Genomic DNA, 21,865 nt, shown 5'->3' with positions numbered 1-21,865 from the left:
CCCTGGCTTGCAATAAAGGACCTGACTATTGGGGCTCTTTCTGTGAAAGGTAACTAGAATTTGGGAACATGAGCAGCAATGGATGCAGTGCCAGAGCACACACTGGGTTAGTCAGACAGCCTTTGCAGTGCTGTCATACTGCTGGCTCCTTTGGAGCATTAAACAATACTCACATTTTCCCCAAAAAGAAATGGAACCAAGGGATTAAGTAACTTCTGGTGTGGGGGACAGGCACCATGTGCCAGGAGTTTAACAGAAACCTCTCTTCCTTTCTGTCTGAAGGAGGCTATCAGTTCAAGTGATGCATTTACCTCAAAAACAGACGTGCTCCTGTCACTCCTTGCAGCGTGGCTTTATCTCCTTCCACTAACAGCATTGTACCTTCCCGCAAGCCCTGGTGGAGGTGGAAATATTTAAAATTATTTTCAAGCTATGTGAAAGGGTAGAATGCTTGTCACAAGCAGGCCAGTCTCAGTGGCACCATGACTACAGACTAAACCTCATTTACCTAACAAAGAGGTAAAGACAAAAATAGGTGAGTTATCTTGTTTTAGAAGTTGATTTTCTGGTTTATTTCAGTTTTCACTCTTTAAGGAGAAACCATTAAGGAGGAGAGGAAACTGTTTTTTCCCACAGTTATTCTTAGATCCAGTTTGGGTTGAGCAACAGCCAGCTGGGTTTGTTAGTGCACAAACTTTATAGTACAAGATCAAACACAGGGACAGGAAACATAGAGCTCCCAATTCCCCAGACAGACATAATGAAATTACATATACACTACTGAATATGCAAATTCAGAAACTATTACAGAGATTAAAGTTAAGAGTATCTGCAAAAAAGATTAAGGGGTAGTTTTGTACCATCTGCATGAACACCACCCCAACAGCCAATATATGGTGTCCAGTGACTGGGAAGATCGGAGCTTGCCTAAAATAGTGTTGAGCAACACTAACAGGAGTATGCATTTCATTGGCCCCAATCCATTTTCTACAATGAGCAATATCCAAGGCTCAAGCTCTTAGCAAGAATACAATTAGCATTCCAATCCATGGTTTTGTAAGGCTTGACAGGCAAGGAGCCCACACTGAGAGCTAGCATGAATGCATTTAAAATGTTTATCATGCTACAGCTTCCTGATGGACAACTACTACTCACCAGAACTGGAGGAGTGTTTGGTTCTTCATGGTACTGGCGGATTCTTTCCTCTCTTGTCTCCTGCAACAATAAGCACAGTTTAGCTTCCCAGGCCGTAAGGTAAGGACTTGGAACTATCCAGGTAACATGACATCAAACAATTTCATAACATCAAACAAAGCAGGCACTTCCCCTCAAGTAGAATGGGATGGCAGGATTGACTATTTAATAGATATGTGTTTTACCCTTCATCACTAGCAGCAATTTACTGGAGGTTGATCAAACAGAACTCACACAATCCCAACCCTGAAAAGCCTCAAAACTTACTTCCACTCAATCAATCCATGGGTGTGGTTTTTTTTTTTTTTTTAATTAGTACTATCTCTATGTGCAGAGATAGTACTAATACTACCAGGAAAGTGGTAGAAGCAAATGCCTAGGTGCAACCTTTGTGAGAGTAGTGAATAATGGATTTTCAGTGATTAAATATTTGCTTGTTTGTCTTCAAGTAGGTATTACACTGAAGAATTTCCTTCTGTGAACAGCTCTGTCATGTTTCCTGAGGTTTGCTGCTGAACTGAGCAACAGTAAAGAAATAAAAACATAGGATCACAGCAGGGACTTGGTACAGCACAGGGCTTCCAGCCTCCTCTGAGAGAAAGAACAGAAATTATTTACAGGGAAAAGACTGCCTGCTAATCTAGTGACAAGCTGATTAAATGAATACCTACAACTTCATCTAAATTCTAGAAGCACACCCATCTCTTCACCCATCTAGAAGCATCCACCATCTCTTCATTGTTCCCTAACTCTTAATACTTCCTCTAACCATGAATTTTGATTACAGGGAGGAAAGTATTTAGGTTTTTAAAAGATGCACCACACAGATTGTTCCCTGAGGAATAGCTGACATGCTATTTCAAGAAGGAGCTCCTCCCCACTGTATGGAAATCTGTCTTTGTGCTTGATGGCTGAAGTGTTTTTCTTTCAGCTATACTGGTGCATGTGCTTGCTCTGTACTGGACATCACAGGCTGTGCTCCCTGCAAGGACACCAGTGCCCAGGTATTTTCTTACACAACTGTTTGAATCTCAACATCTCCCTGTTCTGATTGTTTCTTCAGACCTTTAGATATTTAAGCCTCTTAATCTATGTTTAAGTTAGGGCTTTCCAAGCAGCAGGTAAGACAGAACTTTCCAGAACCAGTGTTTTGCATCTTAACACTTCAGGTTTATCTTTTCTTTTTTAATTCCCCCATTCCATGCCAGATATCCAGCATTTCAACAGTATTTCAAACATTGCAGAGCTTCTGTTTGTGAAAAACACTTCGTTCAGTAATACTCCTGCCAACTCCTCTTCCCAAGCAAAGTTAAGTTTTAGGAGGAAGTGAAGTGTTACTGCCTCATTGGCATTTCCAGTTTCTCTAGGGAGCAGCTGTTTGACATTCTATAGCTTTGTAAGGCCTCAGAAACGCACACTATTTTTACTCCTCCACACCCTAGTTATTGTGTTAGTTCTGGTGTGCTTTACTTACACCCATGTGAGTTCTTTTAATGTCTGGGTCCAGGTAGTGGGGGTTAATATTAAAAGGAACTAATCCTAGAGCCTGCAGGGAAGGTGGATAAACAATTGGCATGTCATTGGTGGTATTGATGCTGACAGTAGCAACGTTGGTTCCTGCGCTGGATCCCATGTAAGGAATCCCATCCTGAAAGACAAAAGCAATGATCAGTCTGCAGCACCACAACTAGGAACTCAATTTTATACCATCTTCTATCAATCTTAGAAAGCCATCAGTCAGATCAGACTTAGTGCTTCCAGCTCCTCTCGCTGCTAACTTTACAGGTGAAAAGCAGAACAAGAATTCAGGTTCTGAGGTGGGCAGTACCTTCTCTGTGTCAGAGAACTAACTGCTGCCTGCCTTGTACTCACAACTCTGTGACCCCCCAAAAGAGAATGTACCAGGCTGTCAGTGCATGGTGAACTTTGCTATTAAGAGGGAAAGTTGCCTCTATTGCAGTTACAGGAAATATCTGAACTGGCTTTTAACTAGCTTCTGGAGAGAGCAGGCCATCAGAAGCTCAGTGCAATGTTGTCACAACTTACCAGAACCATGACCAGTTTAGCACTGTTTAGCTATTAGTATTGAGTACTATGCTGTACATAGAAGAATGCCACACAAATATGCAAGTGTACAGGTAGTCCTGAACAATTTGTAAAAATAGAGCTGTCTTGAGACAACTGGTGGTAATATAACCCAGAAGTTATCCAGACTTAACTGGCATTTGGACATTTTCTGGCTTTCATTCCCACAACACATGTTGAATTTCTATATATTAAGATAAGCCTAGCTAACCTTTATTCTTGGCAGCTGGCCATACTGTGGCTTGTACAAATCTGCATAAAGTCATTTGCAGTTCCACATTGCTAGGGAACACCTTGCTTCTGTTCTCCAGAGATGGTGTATCTTTGCTGTGCCTTATGAGATTCACCAGCTAGACTGGTGCTGCTGACCAGAGGGGCTCAATGGCACTCACACCTCTCAGTTCCAAGGAGATACAAGAATTACGTAATTTTCAACAGCAACAGAACACCGTCTAAAAAGCACATATGGATCCAACTTTATCACCAGTTTATTAGCAGACAACCTGCAACATGAACACATCTTTATCAACAAGATATGAAGTGGACATCTCAAGCTGAAAAACAGAGTTTCTGGACACAGATTAAATCCTGCACTGGGTCTTTTGACTGCTATTTTGAGGGGTTTACTTCTAGGGTTCTATGTAGCATTGTACATCCCAAGGTCTTGCAATCCAGCATCTAGAAAACTGCTCTAGGAAGACAGACTGCTGACCTTAAGTCTTTTCAATGACTCAATGACAGCCTTATTTGGCCATGGTTTTCAGTTCACCAGCTTGTTTGAGATGGCTCGACATCTGAAGTGTATTAGACACAAAAGTGCAGAATCAGCTTGGACTTGTCTGAACAAAAGCTCATGCATGAGATCCAGCCATTCAGACTTGGCCAGAATCTGTAGTTTTACCTCAAGAACTCTTTTCCTGATCTCCTGTATCAGACAGTTGTCATAAAGAGCTTTCAGGAGACGGAATGTGTTCCCACCTCCTGCAGAAAGAAAGTTCAGTTTATTTAGCATGCTTTCACCATCAGTTTTAATTGAAGCCTTCACAAACTCAGCAGGCACTATGAGTTCTATGCTCTATTCAGGACAGTATCCTGCTTTGAGAAGCAGTAAAACCAGAAGCTTCAGAGGAATGGTCACTGGGCAGGCCATGGGCATGCCCTGAGTCATCCTTGTAAGGCTGCCACTGTCTGACAGTGACCTCTCTTCCAATACCAGGACCATGGTATTAGGACTAGACTCTTGGGCTTGCTAAAGTGATAGTACAGCTGTTATGATCATGTTTTTACACTGAAGTACTGTTCAAAATAATAATTTGAAATTTACTGGAGATGAAGTTCCATTAATAAATCTACTTCCCAGCCCACCACTAAATTTAGGGTCTTAGGGCTCCCAATTACTGTCTTCTGTAGTTTCTAATTACTAGGCCTAACTGCTTAATTGTTGCCACCTCTGCCACCTCTGAGCAGGACTAATCCAGTGCCCTATATAAATCCTCACCGGGGAGTAAGAAGTAAAACTTACCAATAAATATTGCTTCAGATTTCCTTACGGCTTCCACTGGATCACAAGATTCATGGATGCTGTCCAGCCCATAACCTTAAATGAAAAAGTATTTACCTTTGCCATGTCACTTTGGTGGAAGAATGGGATACATTCAATCACTCCCTGCCCACCTCCTCCAACCCTGAGCCAAATAACTCAACCAGGGAAATTTCAGAGAACTCTACAACGTAAAACAGAGTGTACATCCTATATTAGTGCAGGGCTTCAGCATCCAGCTGTACAAAAGGAAATGTTTGTTTTATGGAGATATGCACTCTGTCTAGGAGCAGAGCTTTTCACTCAGCAGGTGCAGGCTGAGGCACAATATCCTGCTGAGCATTACCAGGTAACTAGAAAATGAGGAAAAAGCTGTTAGTCCTCAGCCTGGCTATGCTGAAGTCTGACAGGATGTGTTGGTTCTAGCACTGCTTGTGCAAATACCTGATCGGAGTATTGTTTTTGTTAAAATGTCTGACTTTGACAGATTTGCCTTGCCGGGGTTCACTGAGTACAGGAAGAGTCAAGAGACATCAGAACGTAGGCATTTGATAGCAGCAATCTTCCTGCAAGTCAAGGAGCAAAGTGTGCTGCCCAGGCAAGTGAGTACTGACTATTACTACACTAAGGGCTCCAAAGTTACCCTTAACAGTGAGAGAGACTAGGTGGAGGTCTTGCTGTAGACTGCTCTGCAGCGATCTTTGCTCCAAGCAAAGTTCAGCTGCTGTCCATCATGGAACTATCTGGCTTCCTTGATGTGCTTTAAGTTATGGACTTCACTTAAAACCAGCGGCTTAAGCAGAGGTTTAAGATATATGGGAAGAAATGTTCCCTCATGTGATTGAGAAGGATAAAAATATGCCATTTAATAGTCAGGGATAAAATCTTCCTCCCTGGAGTGAGCAGAAGTGTTTGCAGCAGGATTTCTTCTGGAGGCCTCTAAAACATCTCTTTCCAGGCAGAAGTCCGCAGCCGCCTCCTGCTGCTCACTGCCCTTGCTGCCCGTACCGCAGCAGCCCAGCCCAGCCCAGCCCAGCCCGTGTTCCCCGCGGCGCTGCCGTCCCGGGTCGCTCCGTGCCCGCAGCCCGCTCCCCGTGCCCGCAGCCCGCTCCCCGTGCCCGGGGCCGGCCCGGCAGACCTGGGCACAGCCAGCGTGGCCGCCGCAGCCGGGCCGGCCTTACCCAGGCTTTCAAACTTCTCCCTGGCGGTGCGGGCGTAGGCGTCGCGGTCGTGCAGGGCGTAGGGGATGAACAGCACCCGCTTCACCTTCCTGGGAGAGGAGAGAGGGGAGAGAGCGGTGGGCGCGGCGGAGGCGGGGACCGGGCGCCCTCCCCCGGCCCCGCACGGCGCTTACTGCCCGAGGAAGCTCTGGATGTGCTGCTGGCAGTGGCCTAGGTACCCCCCTCCGTGCAGGGTGGAGTTGGAGATCAGCAGCAGGCGCCGCGGGCCCCCCATGCCGAGCCGAGCCGAACGGAGCCGGGCTCCCTGCCCAGCTCGGTCCGCCCCTTCCTGCCCCGCCGGCGGCCCCGGGGTGGGGCCGAGCCGCCGCTGCTCCGCCGCCCCGGCCTGGCCATGCTGGACTTCGCCATCTTCGCCGTCACTTTCCTGCTCATCCTCGTGGGCGCCGTGCTCTACCTGTACCCGGTAATGCTGCCGGCCATGGGGCGGGGGGCGCCCGGCCCGGCACAGCCCGGCCCGGCCCGGCCCCGGTGCAGGCGGGCGGAGAGCGAGCGGCCGCGGGCTGAGGCAGCCCCGGGCCCGTCGCAGCCCCTGGGCCCGGGCGGTGCCCCCGGCCCGCGGCCCGGGGCCGGACGGGACGTGGCAGAGGCCTGCGGGAGAAGTTGCGGGCAGGGCGTTCCCGGGACAGCGCAGCCCCGGCGCTCCTCCTGCTTTACGGGCTCCGGGAGTGAATCCCGCTTTCCAAAGGCGGGATCCTCTGCTCGCCTTGCATTTTTGCAGGCCTCCAGGGCAAATCAGTGTGTGATAGCCTACATTGCAAACTTGACCCTATAAATCTTTACGCAGACATCTTTGATCTAACCAGATGAATAATCCTGGTTTAGCCGGTGGCACCAGGCACACAGTTGAGGTTTATCGGCTTAGCAGGTTTAAAGCCTGCAGGTGTAGCATATCCAGCTCCTGTTTCATGTTTGTAAGTAGTGTAGTAGTATTGGTGTGGAAAATTCATTTCTCCTGCTGGAAAGATATGGGACCTGTATAAAATCTGAAGTTCATGCAGATTGATGCATTTCCTTTTACTCTAGGCATCTAGGCAAGCATCAGGTATCCCTGGGCTGGCTCCAACTGATGAAAAGTAAGTGGTTTCTGTCTCACATTGATGAAGTTCAGCATTGGCAGAGGATGCTATTCATGACCAGATATCCTCCGTGTTTCTCAGGGATGGCAACCTGCCAGATATCATTGCCAGCAGCAGCTTACATGAGTTTCTTGTGAACCTTCATGAGAAATATGGGCCACTGGTTTCCTTCTGGTTTGGAAGGCGTCTTGTTGTCAGCCTCGGCTCCATCGATCTCCTGAAACAGCATGTTAACCCCAACCGGTTGTGTAAGTGTCTATTACACTGTCTTTTGAGTCCATTTGTTCTGGCCTCACTGGGCATCAAAGGAAGTTGGGGTTTCATTCTACACTGAGAGAAAATGAGACTTTGTAGCTGACATGGTGGTTCAGGTATGACTTTGGTCCTGCTTACTGCACTTGAGTATCACTGACCAAGGGTTACTGCTATCCAGTGGCCATCAAGAAATTAGTATGCTTGTGTCTTTTACCATCTCTTTGCAGGCAAAGGATCAGGAAAAGCATCATGCTCATTAGTCACTTGATAGAGCAAGGTGAACATCCTGTAGCCACTTGGCATACATTTTAAAAGCAGTTTGAAATACAGTTTAGGAGGTAATTTGCTAAATTAAGTCCAAAAACAGCTCTGCTAGTTTGTGATAACTGCCTTGTATGGTTCAGCATGGAGGTTTTTCAGACTATTATTTGGAGAAGTGCTTTACCTTTCATGTTTCTTTTGATGTGTAGAATTTTGTAGTGAAAACCTTTGATGAACTTCCAGTCTTGGAAGTGAATGTTGATGCTGGTAGCTGAGTTGACCATCTTAGTCATAGGGGAGTATTTTAATTTATGGCCTAAGCCTCTTAGGTGGGCATTTTGCTTCCTAAGGTTATCACACTTGATAAATTAACTCAGTTGGTGCTTGGGTTCAATCTCTTGCTTTCCCAGTTTTACCTTAGGAGGTTGACAGAGGTGCTGGGTGCACACCTCTGACCTGATCCTGTAGGCTGTCTTTAGGCACAGACAGATAGCTCAGCTCACTTTATGCTGGGGTCATGAGGGGTAAACTTCATGTACAGTTGCCTGACAGAATCAGAAAAAGAAATGGTGACAATCTGGGAAAGGAGTGGGAGTTAACAAGGATCAGCAAGACACAGTGAATAACGATGACACTCCAGAAGGTGGAAAACCACCCTGAAAGATCTGAATGCTCTCAAGTGTGTTTGGAAGAAATTAAGCAGACAGTCACTTTCTCAAAACTCAGAGAAGTGGTGACAGGCCCCTGCACAGGCAAGTTCTCATAAATGTTCTGAAATTTGGAGGATCTGAGTGTTGGAGAAAGAGAAATACAGTGCCTGGACTTAAGTGCAGGAAATTAGATGACCCAGGCAGCTACAGACTAGCCTAGTACCCTGCTAGGCTAAACATGTTTTTTTAAGCATGGGGGATAAATGGGAAATGCATGTCATACTTTGATAATTAGATTTTTAGACAAATAAAGTGATAAAACTGTGTTTATGTCAGGGATTCAGTTCAGAATTTGCTTGGATACTGATAAATACTGGACTGGTATTTGAAAGGGGGCTCAAGGCTAGATTGTCTTGGAAAAGTGAAATGCAGTGTTGGGGACATGAAAAACTCCATCTTATGTTAGTGTCCTACCCTGCTGGCATTATTCTGGAACCCTTTGTTGGCACAGGGCAGCAGAGTGAGATAGATATCCCTGAGGGCTGGGATAGCAGGAACAGGAGCAGGAGGAGAAAAAGTGGGCTGCATGAATTGCCTGTGGGATGACATGGCCATGGAAAAAAAAGGATATATTGAGTCATGGATTTTCTGTAAAAGGAGGACTTCTGCACAAAATGAGAATGAGTCAGACCTGGAGTCCTGTGTGTGGCTCTGACCTCTATAGTCAGGCATGATTTTGAATAAAGCAAGTGCAAATAAAGGCTGCCAGTGCTCTCAGAGGAGTGGAAAGGCTGCTGTGCAGGAGAAGCCAGGGAAAGTGTGTTGAGCCCAGATGAAGAAAGAGCTTCTGAAGGAAGCCTCATAAAGGCAACAGGCTTGAGAAGGAGGGTTCTTACAACCTCAGAGCTGGAAGAGCAGCAATATTAGTTGTATCACTGATACTTTTAGCACTGATACTTGCCAGAAGTGCTCAAACTTTATTAGGGGTGAGGAATCTTACAGGTTATGTTTCCTGAAGCATTGAGGTATAAACTGAGCTGAGTAGCTGTAGCAAAGCCCTTTCTGTACCTTTTCTTGGTGAGTGGGAACAGGGGTTGTAGTGGGTCTCAGCCACAAGCTGGCTCTGGGCAGGCTGAAGTTTTATTGGAGATGAGGTCTTGCCCATACCTCTGCTGTGCACACAGTGCTGTGGGACAGGAGACAGCCCACAGTGGACTGCATTATATCCAACTCCTGACTCTTCAGCCCCACTTGAAAACCCATTCCATGTGACTGTTCCTCAGTCAGCTGGAGTGCCTGAGGCCACCATCCATCTTCATGGATACCTGACATTTGGTTTTCAAGGCTGAAATACAGGATTTGGCTCTAGACAAAGGTTCCTGTCATCTCCCATGTGTGTCACAGGTATGGCCAAACTTCTTAGAGAGAGAGAGAGAGAGAGAGAGATGCAGATAATGCATTTCTCATCAAAGCCTTGAAGCTGGACTAATTGGATTCATAGTTATAAACATTTCCAATGCTAGGAGACTCTTTTTCCTTAGGCTTCAAGCAGTGTTTGAAATTGGTATGTTTTCATGGCCTCTTAAAGCTTGGTTGAGATTAATTTGTAAGGGGAATTCAAAGGAAGTAAAACTTTGCAGCTGGTACTGGTGATTCCCCTGAGTGGCTCTGGGGAAGCAGTTCAGGCCTACAAACAGTGTGGATGTGAAGAGGGTGGACTAATTCAGGATTGCCAGGAGCAGGGGGTTCAGAGACCAACTTGGAAAATTCTCCTGAGCTGATGTTGCTTTTTGGGTTGGGGCAGTGAACCTGAAGCACACTACATGCTGGAGATGGGTCCTGGCATGTCTGAGCAGGACTTCACTGCTGTTCTGTGAGCATTTTACTCTGCAGGTCCAAAGGTCCTTTTTATTTCTGACATTCAGTTGTGCTCGATCTCAGTTAGATCTTTTCTCTATATTTATTTGCAGTGGTGTCCAGGACAGCACTCTGAGGTTTTTGGGATGGGGAGATTTCCATGTAAGTGAAAAGAACAGTCAAAATTTTGATATATGTCACTAGGAGGGGTGAAAATGTAACCCTGGAGATGTTTCTAAGACAAGGCTGAAGGATGAAGTCTGTGCAAGACTTCAGAGCAGAACAGAGCTGTCTCCAGAGGCAGTTTATGCCTTGTGGAGTCACTAGCCTCCCACAGCTGTGCAGAAATAGCCCTTTCCCAAACAGCAGGAGGCAGAGCCAACCCTCAGCAAAAGTGCAGCCTGGGCTCTGCAGCCCTGAGTGCACAACAGTGTGTATCAGTGGTGTGGGGATTGCCAGTTTAGTTTAGGAACATTGGGAGAAAAACAGCCAGAGCCCATGGCCAATCCAGCAGTTTCCTTTCGTATGCAGCAGGAAAACTTTGCAGTTTCAGCAGGCGTTGCTTCTAAGCATCCTCCAGCCTCTCTGGATGCCTCTGCTTGCCGGATTTTCTGTGTGGGCTTTGCCACCTGCCATGTGTCTTCCTGGCTGCCCAGTATTGTGCCTGGCTGTGCCAGTGCCAGTCAGCAGGAATCTGTGGCATCCATAGCAGCTCCATGACAAAGTACCATGGAGGAGGAATTGTCAGCAGCAGCTAGAGGCACATAACAGCCTGCGCCACGTGGAGAGCCGCAGGTACCATCTGCTCTGCCAAAAGACACATGCTCGGGCTCCTTGTCATTCAAAGTTGGAAAGAGGGTGAGATGCAGAGCTTAAAAACATTGGAAGGGAAAAGATGTGAGAGAAAAACATTTGGGAAAGATTACCATATTCATGCCTCTGGCCTCGTTAGCTGCTTTTATGTCTTTAGGTAGTAAGTCTTCTGCAGGTGGGAATTTTCTCGTCTTGTAAGTTTGCCTGGTAGCATAATGAGGCCCCAGTCTCTGTGGGGAATCCTAGATACATCCACAGCTGGTAAAGTCATATGTGTCTAGCCCAGCCTTGATGTTTTCTGATGCCTCAGAGGTTTCACTCTCCATCTGGGAGAAATAACAGACTGTGATAAACAGTGACAATATCCTTCTTGAAAACCCTGATTGCTGCTTCCAAATAGCTCCTTAAAGACGCTGGCAGTTCCACAAGACACACTAAAAGGTTTACAGAAAGGGAAAAACATATGCCATGCTGTATTGCACAGTTTTGCATTGACACCTAATATCCTTCAGCAGATTTATTAAATAGAGGTCCTTGGTGGTGGAATTCAGAGTTAAAAATCTAACTGAAATGAGTCATGGATTGGGAAGTGACGTGGTTTTTGTCCAGTTCATGCAAGTGTCAGTGTGGAAGGATCGAAGATAGAAAGAAGCTGATTAGCAGTAGAAAGCATTCTGTAGCTTAGTGGGGTATGGTTTTCTGTAGGAACTTCAGAGCTTCTGTGCTGGAGGCAGCCCCGGCAGACAGGTAGGTGCTAGTTTGGGAAGAGCTCCTCAAGATGGAACTCAGTGCCCAAAAGAGAAATCATGCAGGAGCAGTAGGGTATCAAACAGACCTTGCTGGGTCTGTGATGCAAGGGAAGGAGTGTTGGGAGCAGCCTTTGGCTGTGTCTGTCATGAGCTGCTATGTCCTGCGTGCATAGCCACATTCAGGGCCACACCACATGTGAAGGGAATGTGCTAAAGGGCTTGCAGGTCAGGCTGGAAGAGAAGGGGAAAGACCATGCCACACTCACTCTTGTCACCAAGTCGATGGCACAACCAGTTGGGAACTGGCAAACAGGGAACAAACTCTGAAGGCATTTTTACTAAAGAATTACTTGGTAGAGTCAGCAGGCAAACTCTGCATGAGGAGCTGATCACAGGATGGCAATCAGCCCCAAGAAAAAGACTTTGTGAGGTAGCAGCCCACACTGAGCAAGAGAAACTTGACACCCCAAAGAGGCTGTTGTAGGGGAAGGAGCCACAACCTTGCTCACTGCCCAGAAGTAGCAGTATCTAACTAAAGAGGCTGCTGTTTTAATCAGTCCTGTGTAGTGTGACTTTTGAATGGCTTTTCCTCTGCTTTCAGTGGATCCCTTTGAGACAATGCTGAAATCCCTCTTGAGGTACCAGTCCAGCCTGAATGGGGATACAGGAGAGAGCCACTTGAGGAGAAAACTGTATGAGAACGGTGTGACCAAGTCCTTGCAAAGTAATGTTGCTCTCATCCAGAAGGTAACTGTCTTTGTACAGCAGAGAAGCCCTGTGTGGCTCACAGGGGAAGGTTTAGTGAGAATGATCACTAGGATAAAGGACCTGCATTCAAATTAGTGCTGGGGCTGTAAGCGTCTGAGATAGCAAACAGCCTCTGCCTTTCATGGTGTGAATATTTGTGTTCTCTTAGCTCTGGTGGGTTGAGGGAAGGGCTGAGCTTGCTTAATCTTTATGCAAAGATACCAGATGCAGTTAAAGATACTGGAGCACCTAGATTCTAGATATATTTCCCTGGACAGGAGGATGGAGCGAGGAACCAGCTTTTGGGGCCACCAAGAGGTGATTTTGATTTAGTCCAGCAGCCAGAATCTGATCTGTTTCCTATTCTGGAGCCGTCTGTGTTAAAGGGTTTAAGGTTTCTTTTGTGACAGAGGGAACAAGAGAGGAGGGTAGAGCTGCCTTGTTAGGGGAGAGCCTTGAAAGAAGCAGAAGATTGGAGGCTGAAATATTACTGTTTAACAATGGAAGCAACCTGGAAGGAGTTTAGCATTATTTCATAGCCATGAAAGTGTGCTCTGCCTAAGGAAGTGGGTGGGAATGTGTCCAGGGTGTGTTTGGTAAATAGACTGCTGGTGTTACTGCTAACTAATGGTTCATTCCCTCTCAAGCTGTCAGAAGAGCTGCTGGCCAAATGGCTGTCTCTCCCCGAGGCACAACATGTGCCACTCTGCCAGCACATGCTGGGCTTTGCCATGAAGTCTGTCACACAGACAGCTATGGGCAGCAGCTTCGAAGATGACCGGGAAGTCATCCGATTCCGCAGGCACCACGATGCAGTAAGTGTCCTGCAGAGCCAGGAAATCTCCTATCCAGTCTTTCCAAGCTGAAAACACAGAGCTTGTACCTGTGTACAGTTGAGTGCAAGCTACTGCTGAGACTTTAAAGTATGAGCTTGAGGGGTCTGTCTCACTTGTCCCAAGCTGAAACTCTTAGAAAGATCCTACTGCTGATCCTGCTGTCATTAGTCTGAGGGGTTTCTAAAGGATCCACGGGGATCAGGAACCCAGATCCAATGGCAGTTGGGAGGTCTTTGGTACCTAAGTCAGTTAAACTCTGTTGGAACTGCCAGTGGAATTTCTCCCTTTTGAAGATCTTCTGAAGGCTCTGTGACATTGTGGAGAAAGGAAAATCTGAGGAGATCTCACCTGTATCCACATGTGGGGATGCTAAACATGCTGGTGATAGGGTGGGAAAGGAACAGTTCCATCTCCCATTTAAGATTCCCATAGCTTTTTTCCTACAGTTTTAATTACAGTTGTTTAATTTCAGCTTAATTCCAGCTATCATAGATGTAGTGTCTGAAATGGGATGTGGTGTCCTAAAGAAACCAGTTCCATATTGTCAGGAAGTCCTGATTTTATTTGGTGTTTCCATTTTCCTGAATAGGGAAGAATAGAATAGTCCCAGCAGTCTAAGCCTGTGGTAAGTGATGGTGCTGTTCTCTCTCTCCTTCTTCCAGATCTGGTCAGAGATTGGAAAAGGTTTCTTGGATGGATCTCTTGACAAAAACATGACTAGGAAGAAGCACTATGAAGATGGTAGGTTTCTTGCAAAATTACTGTTTTCTTCCCACTCTGATTAATACTTAGGAGTTAGCTAGCATGTGAACGCACTTCATTTGCCCAGTTGTTTTGGCTTCTCTTCAGAGTTGCTCATCATGCCATAAGCTACCAGATGCATTGTACTTACTGTCAGATTAAATCGTTGTGGAGTTGAGTGGCAGGCTGCCTTTCTTTATGTGAGAAGTTGTAGGACTAGAACTCTAGTTCCAGGTCTAGTTCCAGGGTCTGTCCAATCTGGAGAGTGATAGAAGGGAAGAATCAGGATGTGCTTCCTCCCTTACTGTTCTGTTCCCTAGTGTCCGCTTTTGACCTCTCTTGGAGGCAAGCACTGTGCTAGGTGGAGACAGATGGAGCCCCTGGATTTGGCCCATATGGGCATTCAAATGATGCACCATCTGGGGCCTGTACTGCCAGACAGTCACTCACAGGCTGGAAGACGCAAGTACAGAGGTGCTGCTTTGGTGGATACACCATCAGATAGCCTCTGATGTGCTCTTGCAAGTTAACATGATTTAGGTCTGTTACAGCAGTACTTTTGTTTCTAATATATTTTATAGTAAGTTAATTTTAGGTTGTCTTATCTTTTTTGTTAATAATTAAACCATTTCAGTATTGATTGATAAGATGCTAAACTAAAGCAGATTGTATCTGGAACTAAAGTTTTGCTTGTAAATCCTCCAAACCCAGTGTTCCTTCCTTATGCTTCTGGTTCTGCGGGTTTCAGAACCTGAGGACAACTTCTGCCCCATTGAAATGGGTTCCTCCCATGGTCACTCTTCCTGAGTTGTAGTATGATGATGCATGAGGACAAAATTTCACAAACTTCAGATAGTGAGCCTTGGTGTTTGAGTGTTGCTGGCCTTCCTGCACAGAGAGGAGGAAGGCAGGTAATTCTGAGAGAAAGGACCTGAACTGGGCCTTGATAAATGGAGTTCCAGACCCAAATTCTACTCCATGTTTCTTGGATAGTCCTCAGTAGGTCATTTAAGCCAGACAGGCAGTGATGTCTAGGTCTCTAACTGCCCCTGGTTCCCACAGGAGTTAGGCACTCACACCTTCAGATGTGTGGACTCTATGCCAAAACCCTCCCACGTTTCTCCCCACCCACGTTTCTCCCCATTCCTCTCTCTGTGTCTGCACTCTTTAGCACAGCGCCATCCCCCTGCACCCTGCCTGTAGAACCCCTGGCCAAAGGGGCTCCATCAGTCCTGGTGCTGCAGGAATTGTAACTCTGCAGCTCGTGTAGCCAGAGTTACGTGGCTCATACCTGTGTTCATGGGGGCTGATGAGAACGCGTTCTCTGATGGTTTGACAGCATTACTTGTCTTCCCCTTGTGTGATTTCAGCTCACAGAGTACACACCTTGGTTATACCTGTAAGGATGGCTTTTTATAGGCAGCCTCTGTTATTTGCTTCCTGCATTTTCAGCTAAACTGGGGATACTGCCTTCCAAATTGACAGTAACATGTAACAGAGGCTGCTTCTGTAAGTGAGCCCAGCAGGGACAGCTGGTCTGAAAATCTGCTTGGGAAGATGAATTTGCTTCTCTGCAACACCAGGATGACCAGATTTTAAAATAAACATTTCTTTTTTCTTCCAAAGCTCTGGTGGAGATGGAATCCATCTTAAAGAAGGTTACAAAGGAGCGCCGAGGCAGATCATTCAACAGGCATGTCTTTATAGACACCTTGCTGCAGGGGAGCCTGAGTGACCAGCAGGTCTGTGCAGCTGTTACCTCCTTACACAGTCATGGAGTTTTGCCAGATGGACAAGTCATTACATTGTAGCCTTTGATTAATATAAGTTCTTGCATCTTAGCTTAGATTTTTTTACCCAAGCAGGGCTTCTGCTTCGTTTTTTCCACTCCTGCAGTGTTTGATTGCATTAGACTTTGGTAGATTTCCTTGCCACTGCTTCATAGCTATTTTTATAAACCAGAAGTATGTTAATGTTAAGCATGTCTCGTGCAATTCAGTGGAAGTTCAACAGAGAGTTCAGTTTATGTCTTCTAGATGTATTTCCTGCTCTCTGCACTAAAGGGGTTTAATGTGCTTGAGTAGAGAGTGTGCTACTTCTTTATTCTCTTTACAGTCTTATGAACTTCATTCCCTGAAGTAGATTTTCTTTCCTAGATTCTGGAAGATACAATGATTTTCTCTTTGGCAGGATGTGTAATCACTGCTAACTGTAAGTACAGTAACTGTAGGTAGCTTCCCATCCTTGCACTCAGCTGCTGTGTGTGATGACATGAGACTTAACCTAGGCTAACAAAAAATTGTATTAATCATTCTTTCTCCTGAGCTACAGACATATAGAAAAAGCTAATTTTTACATCAGACTGTTGATGCGGCCTCACAGTTAGTGAGCTGAACCTAAGCTGTGTTTGACAACCTTTCCAGACTTATGGTGAACCTTAGAATTTCTCCCCATTGCTTTTTGCTTGCATTCTTAACCCCAGACAATTTATGCTAAATTTGATGAAGAAAACCACCAAAATAAATAAGCTACAATGATCATGTTGTAAAATAGGTTCATGCACATAGGAAGAAAGAGTCCTAGCATCTGTCTGGGTACTTTGAATTTCTGGAGGATAGTGTGTTCCATGTATGGAGGACTTTCAAAGAAGCTACTCTGAGATTTATGCAAAGATTATGAAAAAAACCCAAACAAATAAAAATACAAACTGAGGGTGTGTAAAATACCTTATGAAAAAGGGATGATTATCTGGCCTTGTACCTCAGCCAATGGGCCTGGGACTCCAAAGAAAACCTCCAAGATGCATCTAGGTGTTAAAGAATGGGAAGTAAATCAGACAACTGTGGTAATTCTCTCTCCAGAGAATATCCTCTCCAGGTACTCCAGGAAGTCTGTGATTTTAAGGGGCTTGAATCCACATGGATTCACAGAATCACAGAATGTTCTGAGTTGGAAGGATCATCAAGTCCAAGATTCCAGATAGTTCTCATGAAATAGACATTTTTGAGAGCTAGAAACATTTCCTTGTAGCTTTAGGGAAACTGCCTCCTACACACTTATTTCTTATGCAGGGTTTTTTTTTCACTCTGCATTTGAAGATAATCTCAAGTACCTCAAAAAATAGATGTAGGGGACAAGTGCTGGCCAACATCTGCAGAGAGCACCCTTCAGGAGCCCCAGGCATCGTCTGTCGGGAGCACTTGCCTGAGGTGTGCTAGGAAAGACCCCCAGATAAGGGAATTTTCTAAAGCTTTGAACAAACCAGCCTTTTATTTGCATGGTTGGTGTAATAGCTGTGATTTCCCAGGGTTTGTTGGGCTGTAGGGTCCTTTTGCCAGAGCTGTGGGGCTGAGTGCTTTAGTGTCCTGCAAAGCTCCTCATAGCATCAGAAAGAGAATTTTATCTTGCAGGGCCTCTTGTTACAAAGGAGTTCAGCCTGTGTTCCTACCACTGAGTACAGAATCAGCACAGCCTGCTGTGAACAGAGGCCACCTTCTTTTTAGGCCAAAAAGTAATGTTGGAAATATAGGAAGTAAGAAAACTCAACGCCATTTGTAAAGGATTGAATTTTCTGAGGCCAGTCTTGTCTTGATTCCTTCCCCAGTGTGCACCTGGGCAGTCTATTTCCTGACAACCTCCGAAGATGTTCAGCAGAATCTCTACAAGGAGCTGGACCGTGTTCTGGGGAAGGGACCAATTACCCATGAGAAAATGGAGCAGCTCAGGTGGGTCCTACAGAAGGAATGCAGAGGAAGGCTGTGTCATGTGGTGGGGACAGGTGTTCCATGTGGGGTCTGATGCCTAGCCTGCACTAGGCCAGGAGAAGGCATCCAAAAGCTGCTAACTCCCTTTTTTCTTTCTGGAAGTGATCAAGCCACAGGATGACTTGCAACATGGAGAGAATCTGCTGGCATTCCAGACACAGGGACCAAGGTGCTCACTTTGGGCTGTCTGTAGGAAACCCTTTAGGTTCATCAGCAGAGGAAAAACACAGAATCAGTGCTTTGGCTGCCAGGGCCAAAATTTTTGCTCACTGTTTTGTTTGCTTTCTGTCCTAGTTTACCAGAAGTAGTAGAAGTAATCAGTCATTTTCATGGTTGGATATAGAGATATTTAGAGAGAAAGCATGGACCAGTCTTCTTTTCAAAGGGCTGCAAGTAATGATGACTGGTCAACAGTGTGCCTTTGTGTTTTCTGCATTTGTTATGTTGGTGTAACCAGGTGCATTTTGTATTTGGACTAGTGTTAGGGTTTCAGGGAACATCAAGTGTATGGTTTTATTGCTTCTTCTTGTATGAGTGAGAGGTACAGGAAAAGGGCTGATACGTTTATGCATTTTAGCAGATTTAGTTTGGTTTAAAATCTGAAAGAAGAGGGATTCCAATAACCTTCTTTAAAGGCTGTTTATGAGATTTAATGCTTCTTATAAAGATGTTGCGACTCCTTGCCAGAAAAAAGAAGAAGTGCCTCTGAATAAAGCAGCTGACTCTGCTCTGCTTGCTGCCACAAGGATGTGGACAAGCTTCTCTGTGAGACTCACACTGACCAGGGGTTACTGTTGCAGGTACTGTCGGCAGGTCCTGTGTGAGACAGTGCGGACAGCAAAGCTCACTCCCATTGCTGCACAGCTGCAGGAGCTGGAGGGCAGAGTCGACCAACACACAATCCCCAAAGAGGTAGGGCAGTGCTGGGAGCACTAGGCCACTCTCCTTTCCTGTAGGGGAATTTGCTGTCTCCTCTTCTTCCAGACCAGGGGTGAGGCAGGAAGACCATTTCTTTTGATAGTGTTGAACCTGAGCAGGTGCGCTGTCATCTGAAAGTACAGTTTAGCTCAAAGTTTGCCTGCAGTTCCTCTGTGGGAGAGGCTCTGCAAATTCACGTTCTCTTGCTGAGCAGATTTTCTTCTTGGATGAGTAAACTTTTGAAGGGGCCTATGGACTTAGTTATGCATAAAAGAACATTGTTTCAGCTTCATCATATCACTCATCATATCACCTTCCCTTACAGAGGGTAAAGTAGTACATACATACATCTCAGCAAACGTAGAGAAATGGGGTCACACCCTCTGTAACCACCAGTAATTGCAGCATGATTCTTAGAAGTTAAAATCCTAACATCTGGGCATCGATTATGAAAAATCTGCAGATGAATAGTGCATAATTGTCTTTTTAATCCACCTAAATATGAGTAGTCTACAGAAGAATCATCATCCAGCAGAGCTGTTGAGAGGTGTCTTTAATTGTGTGTTTCCTTCCTCATTGACGTGTTGTAATTTTCTTTGCAGACACTTGTGCTTTATGCTCTTGGTGTGATGCTGCAGGATAGTTCATCTTGGCCATCACCATACAAGTATGTAGAATCAACTGTAATTGCAACTAATTCCTTTTCTTTGTTAAATTAGATCTTGCAGCACAGCCTTTTGTGCTGCAGGGCCTGCCTTAAGCAGATTCTGGAGATGAAAGGGAGTGTATAAGAAAATCAGTTTATGAAGATCTGGGTTTGTTTGTCTCCACTGGCATGGTTATGGGGCAATTAAAGTCAGGTTCCTCCAATGCTCCAGTCTGTGTGTGTGCATGTATGTGTTAGGGTTTAGTAAAAACTTCTTTGTGCATGTACACAGAGCTTCCCTGGCTAATGCTGGTAACTTCTGTTAAAGGTTTTCTGTGAAACAGTGACTTGAATGGCTTTGGAATCACTACTCATCATCATGAAACAAAGATGCGAGGGAGGAAATGTCAGTCTGAAGTTGTGGGTTTTTAGGGTGAAGGGGAATGCTGCCTTAGTATTTCAGTCTGTCTGTGAAGTGGATCTAGGCCAGTGGAGGTTAAAGAAAAAAATCACTGTAGCTTCTTGTGACCTCCAGGTGGCAAATATTAACCTGTATATGATTTACTTTACTTGAGCTACAAAAAATGTGGGTCAGTTATTCTAGACAGAGAGAGAACAGACAGCTGAGATTTAGGAGAAAGAATAAAGCCTTTAGAACAGCACTTGTCCTCTCCTGCAACTACACTTTCTAGAAAGGGATCAGGCATTGATGCACCAGTCTACGAGCCCCTTGGCAGGGATTGCCTCCCAAGGTGTTCATAACTGTGTTCAGCTTTGCTGAGACCCCATGGGACCTTCACTGAGGACTGCTATGAACACTGTATGCTTGTTTCAGGGAGGCTGGGGTCGAGATTCAGCTTGAGGTAGATGAAGATTTCCATGACAGAAGTAGGAGACCAGCTCTGTGTGATCCTTTCACCCACCTACTGTACAAAAACACTGTTTGCCCTCCCTGCTTTTTTGCTAGGCAGGTGCATTTTCTCTCCTATTACAAAATCTGTAATTTTCACTTTAGTTCAGGGGAAATGTAAGTTTGATGCTGCTTTTCTTAAGGATCAGCACCCACATGCCCTTTTACCTTGTTAGAAGCAGACCTTGGATGTTTAAGTAGGGAAGTGAAGGCTTTGAAGTATTTAGCAGAAAGGTTTAAAAGAACCGTCTTCTGTCCATCAAATTTTGTGTTTGGAGGGGGGTTAATATTTAAATTGAATGTTATTTTATTAGTTTCCCTTGTTTTAACACATGCCAGCCCTGGATAATAGTTTTCTCACAGCCTCTACCATCCTAAAGCTGGAAACCACTTTTCTCACTTCAGTGAGTCACTGGCTTCCCTCCCCCAGCACATACACATACACATACACATACACATACACATACACATACACATACACATACACATACACATACACATACACATACACATACACATACACATACACATACACACACCAGCTGCTTGAAGAGAACGGTGAGGGGCAAGGAGAAAAAGGAAGTATTTTTGGAAGTGAAAAAGGAAGGGACTCAGAGAGGCAGAGAGAGAGAGACAAATGAGATTGCATGTGCCCTGGAGAGGAATAGAGGGCAGGTAACAGCATCAGCTCAGCTGTGTACTGCACATTAGTTCCAGCCCTGTCTCACACTACCTCAGTTTGTCAGTATTTTGACCAAGACTGGACACAGCTGACCAGCTGGGAACATTGATGGAATGGATGCACAATTGCCTTCATACATTTGTGTGGAATGACCCAGAGAGAACAAATTAGTGAGAGTCTCTATTTCATTTCCAGTTTTTTACTTGTGTGTGTGTGTGCATGTTTTTGGGGAAAGGATGCTGTGCCTGCTCAGAAAACCCTAATGTGTTTCATCTTTTATAGGTTTGACCCAGACAGATTCAATGAGGAATTAGCCTTGAAAAACCTCTCCTTGTTGGGTTTCTCAGGAAGCCAGGAGTGCCCAGAGTTGAGGTGAGCATCGGGAAGGAGGTCTTAGTGAGTCTCTGTGGCAGACAGGAGAGAAGGTGCTTCCAGCATCTTGGTGTTACTGCTGGGACAACTTGTCCAAGCTGGCTGTTGTTCTTTGGCAAATTTACATCATAGCAAGGTTTTAATTTTTTTTCTCCTGATTCTTCCCTCAGGTTTGCCTATATGGTGGCCACAGTTCTGCTGAGTGTCCTGGTAAGGAAACTGTATCTCCACCCAGTGAAAGGACAAGTCACGGAGGCAAAATATGAACTGGTAACCTCACCAAAGGAGGAAGCCTGGATAACAGTGTCTAAGAGAAGCTAAGAGCAAGCAAAACAAGGGGTTAAAAGTGCCAGCAGTGAAGTTCTGAGCAAGGGTCTTAATGAGAATCATACTGGCACCATGTTTACTCAGCTAAGGAATTTTATATCCAGAAATTTTTTTTTACCTTCCATATTCTTAACCTTATGCCTATCTTGGATACTCTCTCTAATTCAACCAGTAGTCATATTAAAGTAGATTTAATCTATA

The 21,865-nt window shown here is 45.3% G+C and overlaps 2 protein-coding genes across 2 annotated transcripts in view; one reads left to right on the top strand and one right to left on the bottom strand.

Moving 5' to 3' along the window:
- Positions 1-6,319, bottom strand: part of LOC115906030 (alpha-aspartyl dipeptidase-like) — a 7,046-nt gene extending 727 nt beyond the window's left edge. The window contains exons 1-7 of the mRNA XM_030952901.1: positions 6,174-6,319; positions 6,001-6,089; positions 4,802-4,876; positions 4,181-4,260; positions 2,669-2,842; positions 1,156-1,215; positions 312-394 (exon numbers count right to left, since the gene is read on the bottom strand). Coding sequence (XP_030808761.1) covers positions 312-394; positions 1,156-1,215; positions 2,669-2,842; positions 4,181-4,260; positions 4,802-4,876; positions 6,001-6,089; positions 6,174-6,274 — 662 coding nt within the window. The 5' untranslated portion in view covers positions 6,275-6,319. The remainder of the gene's footprint in view (positions 1-311; positions 395-1,155; positions 1,216-2,668; positions 2,843-4,180; positions 4,261-4,801; positions 4,877-6,000; positions 6,090-6,173) is intronic.
- On the top strand, positions 6,156-21,865 carry LOC115906029 (cytochrome P450 20A1). Its single transcript, XM_030952900.1, has 13 exons — positions 6,156-6,463; positions 7,084-7,133; positions 7,218-7,384; positions 12,323-12,468; positions 13,116-13,283; positions 13,967-14,045; positions 15,672-15,787; positions 16,202-16,256; positions 17,650-17,770; positions 18,610-18,721; positions 19,330-19,394; positions 21,248-21,337; positions 21,508-21,865. The coding sequence occupies exons 1-13, from the start codon at positions 6,392-6,394 to the stop codon at positions 21,656-21,658; spliced, it is 1,392 nt and encodes a 463-aa protein (XP_030808760.1). The 5' UTR covers positions 6,156-6,391; the 3' UTR covers positions 21,659-21,865.

Source organism: Camarhynchus parvulus, chromosome 7 (genome assembly GCF_901933205.1).
Source record: "Camarhynchus parvulus chromosome 7, STF_HiC, whole genome shotgun sequence".
NCBI lineage: Eukaryota > Metazoa > Chordata > Aves > Passeriformes > Thraupidae > Camarhynchus > Camarhynchus parvulus.
The sequence above is the reverse complement of the archived record's forward strand: the minus strand, read 5'-3'. Positions and strand labels throughout refer to the sequence as shown.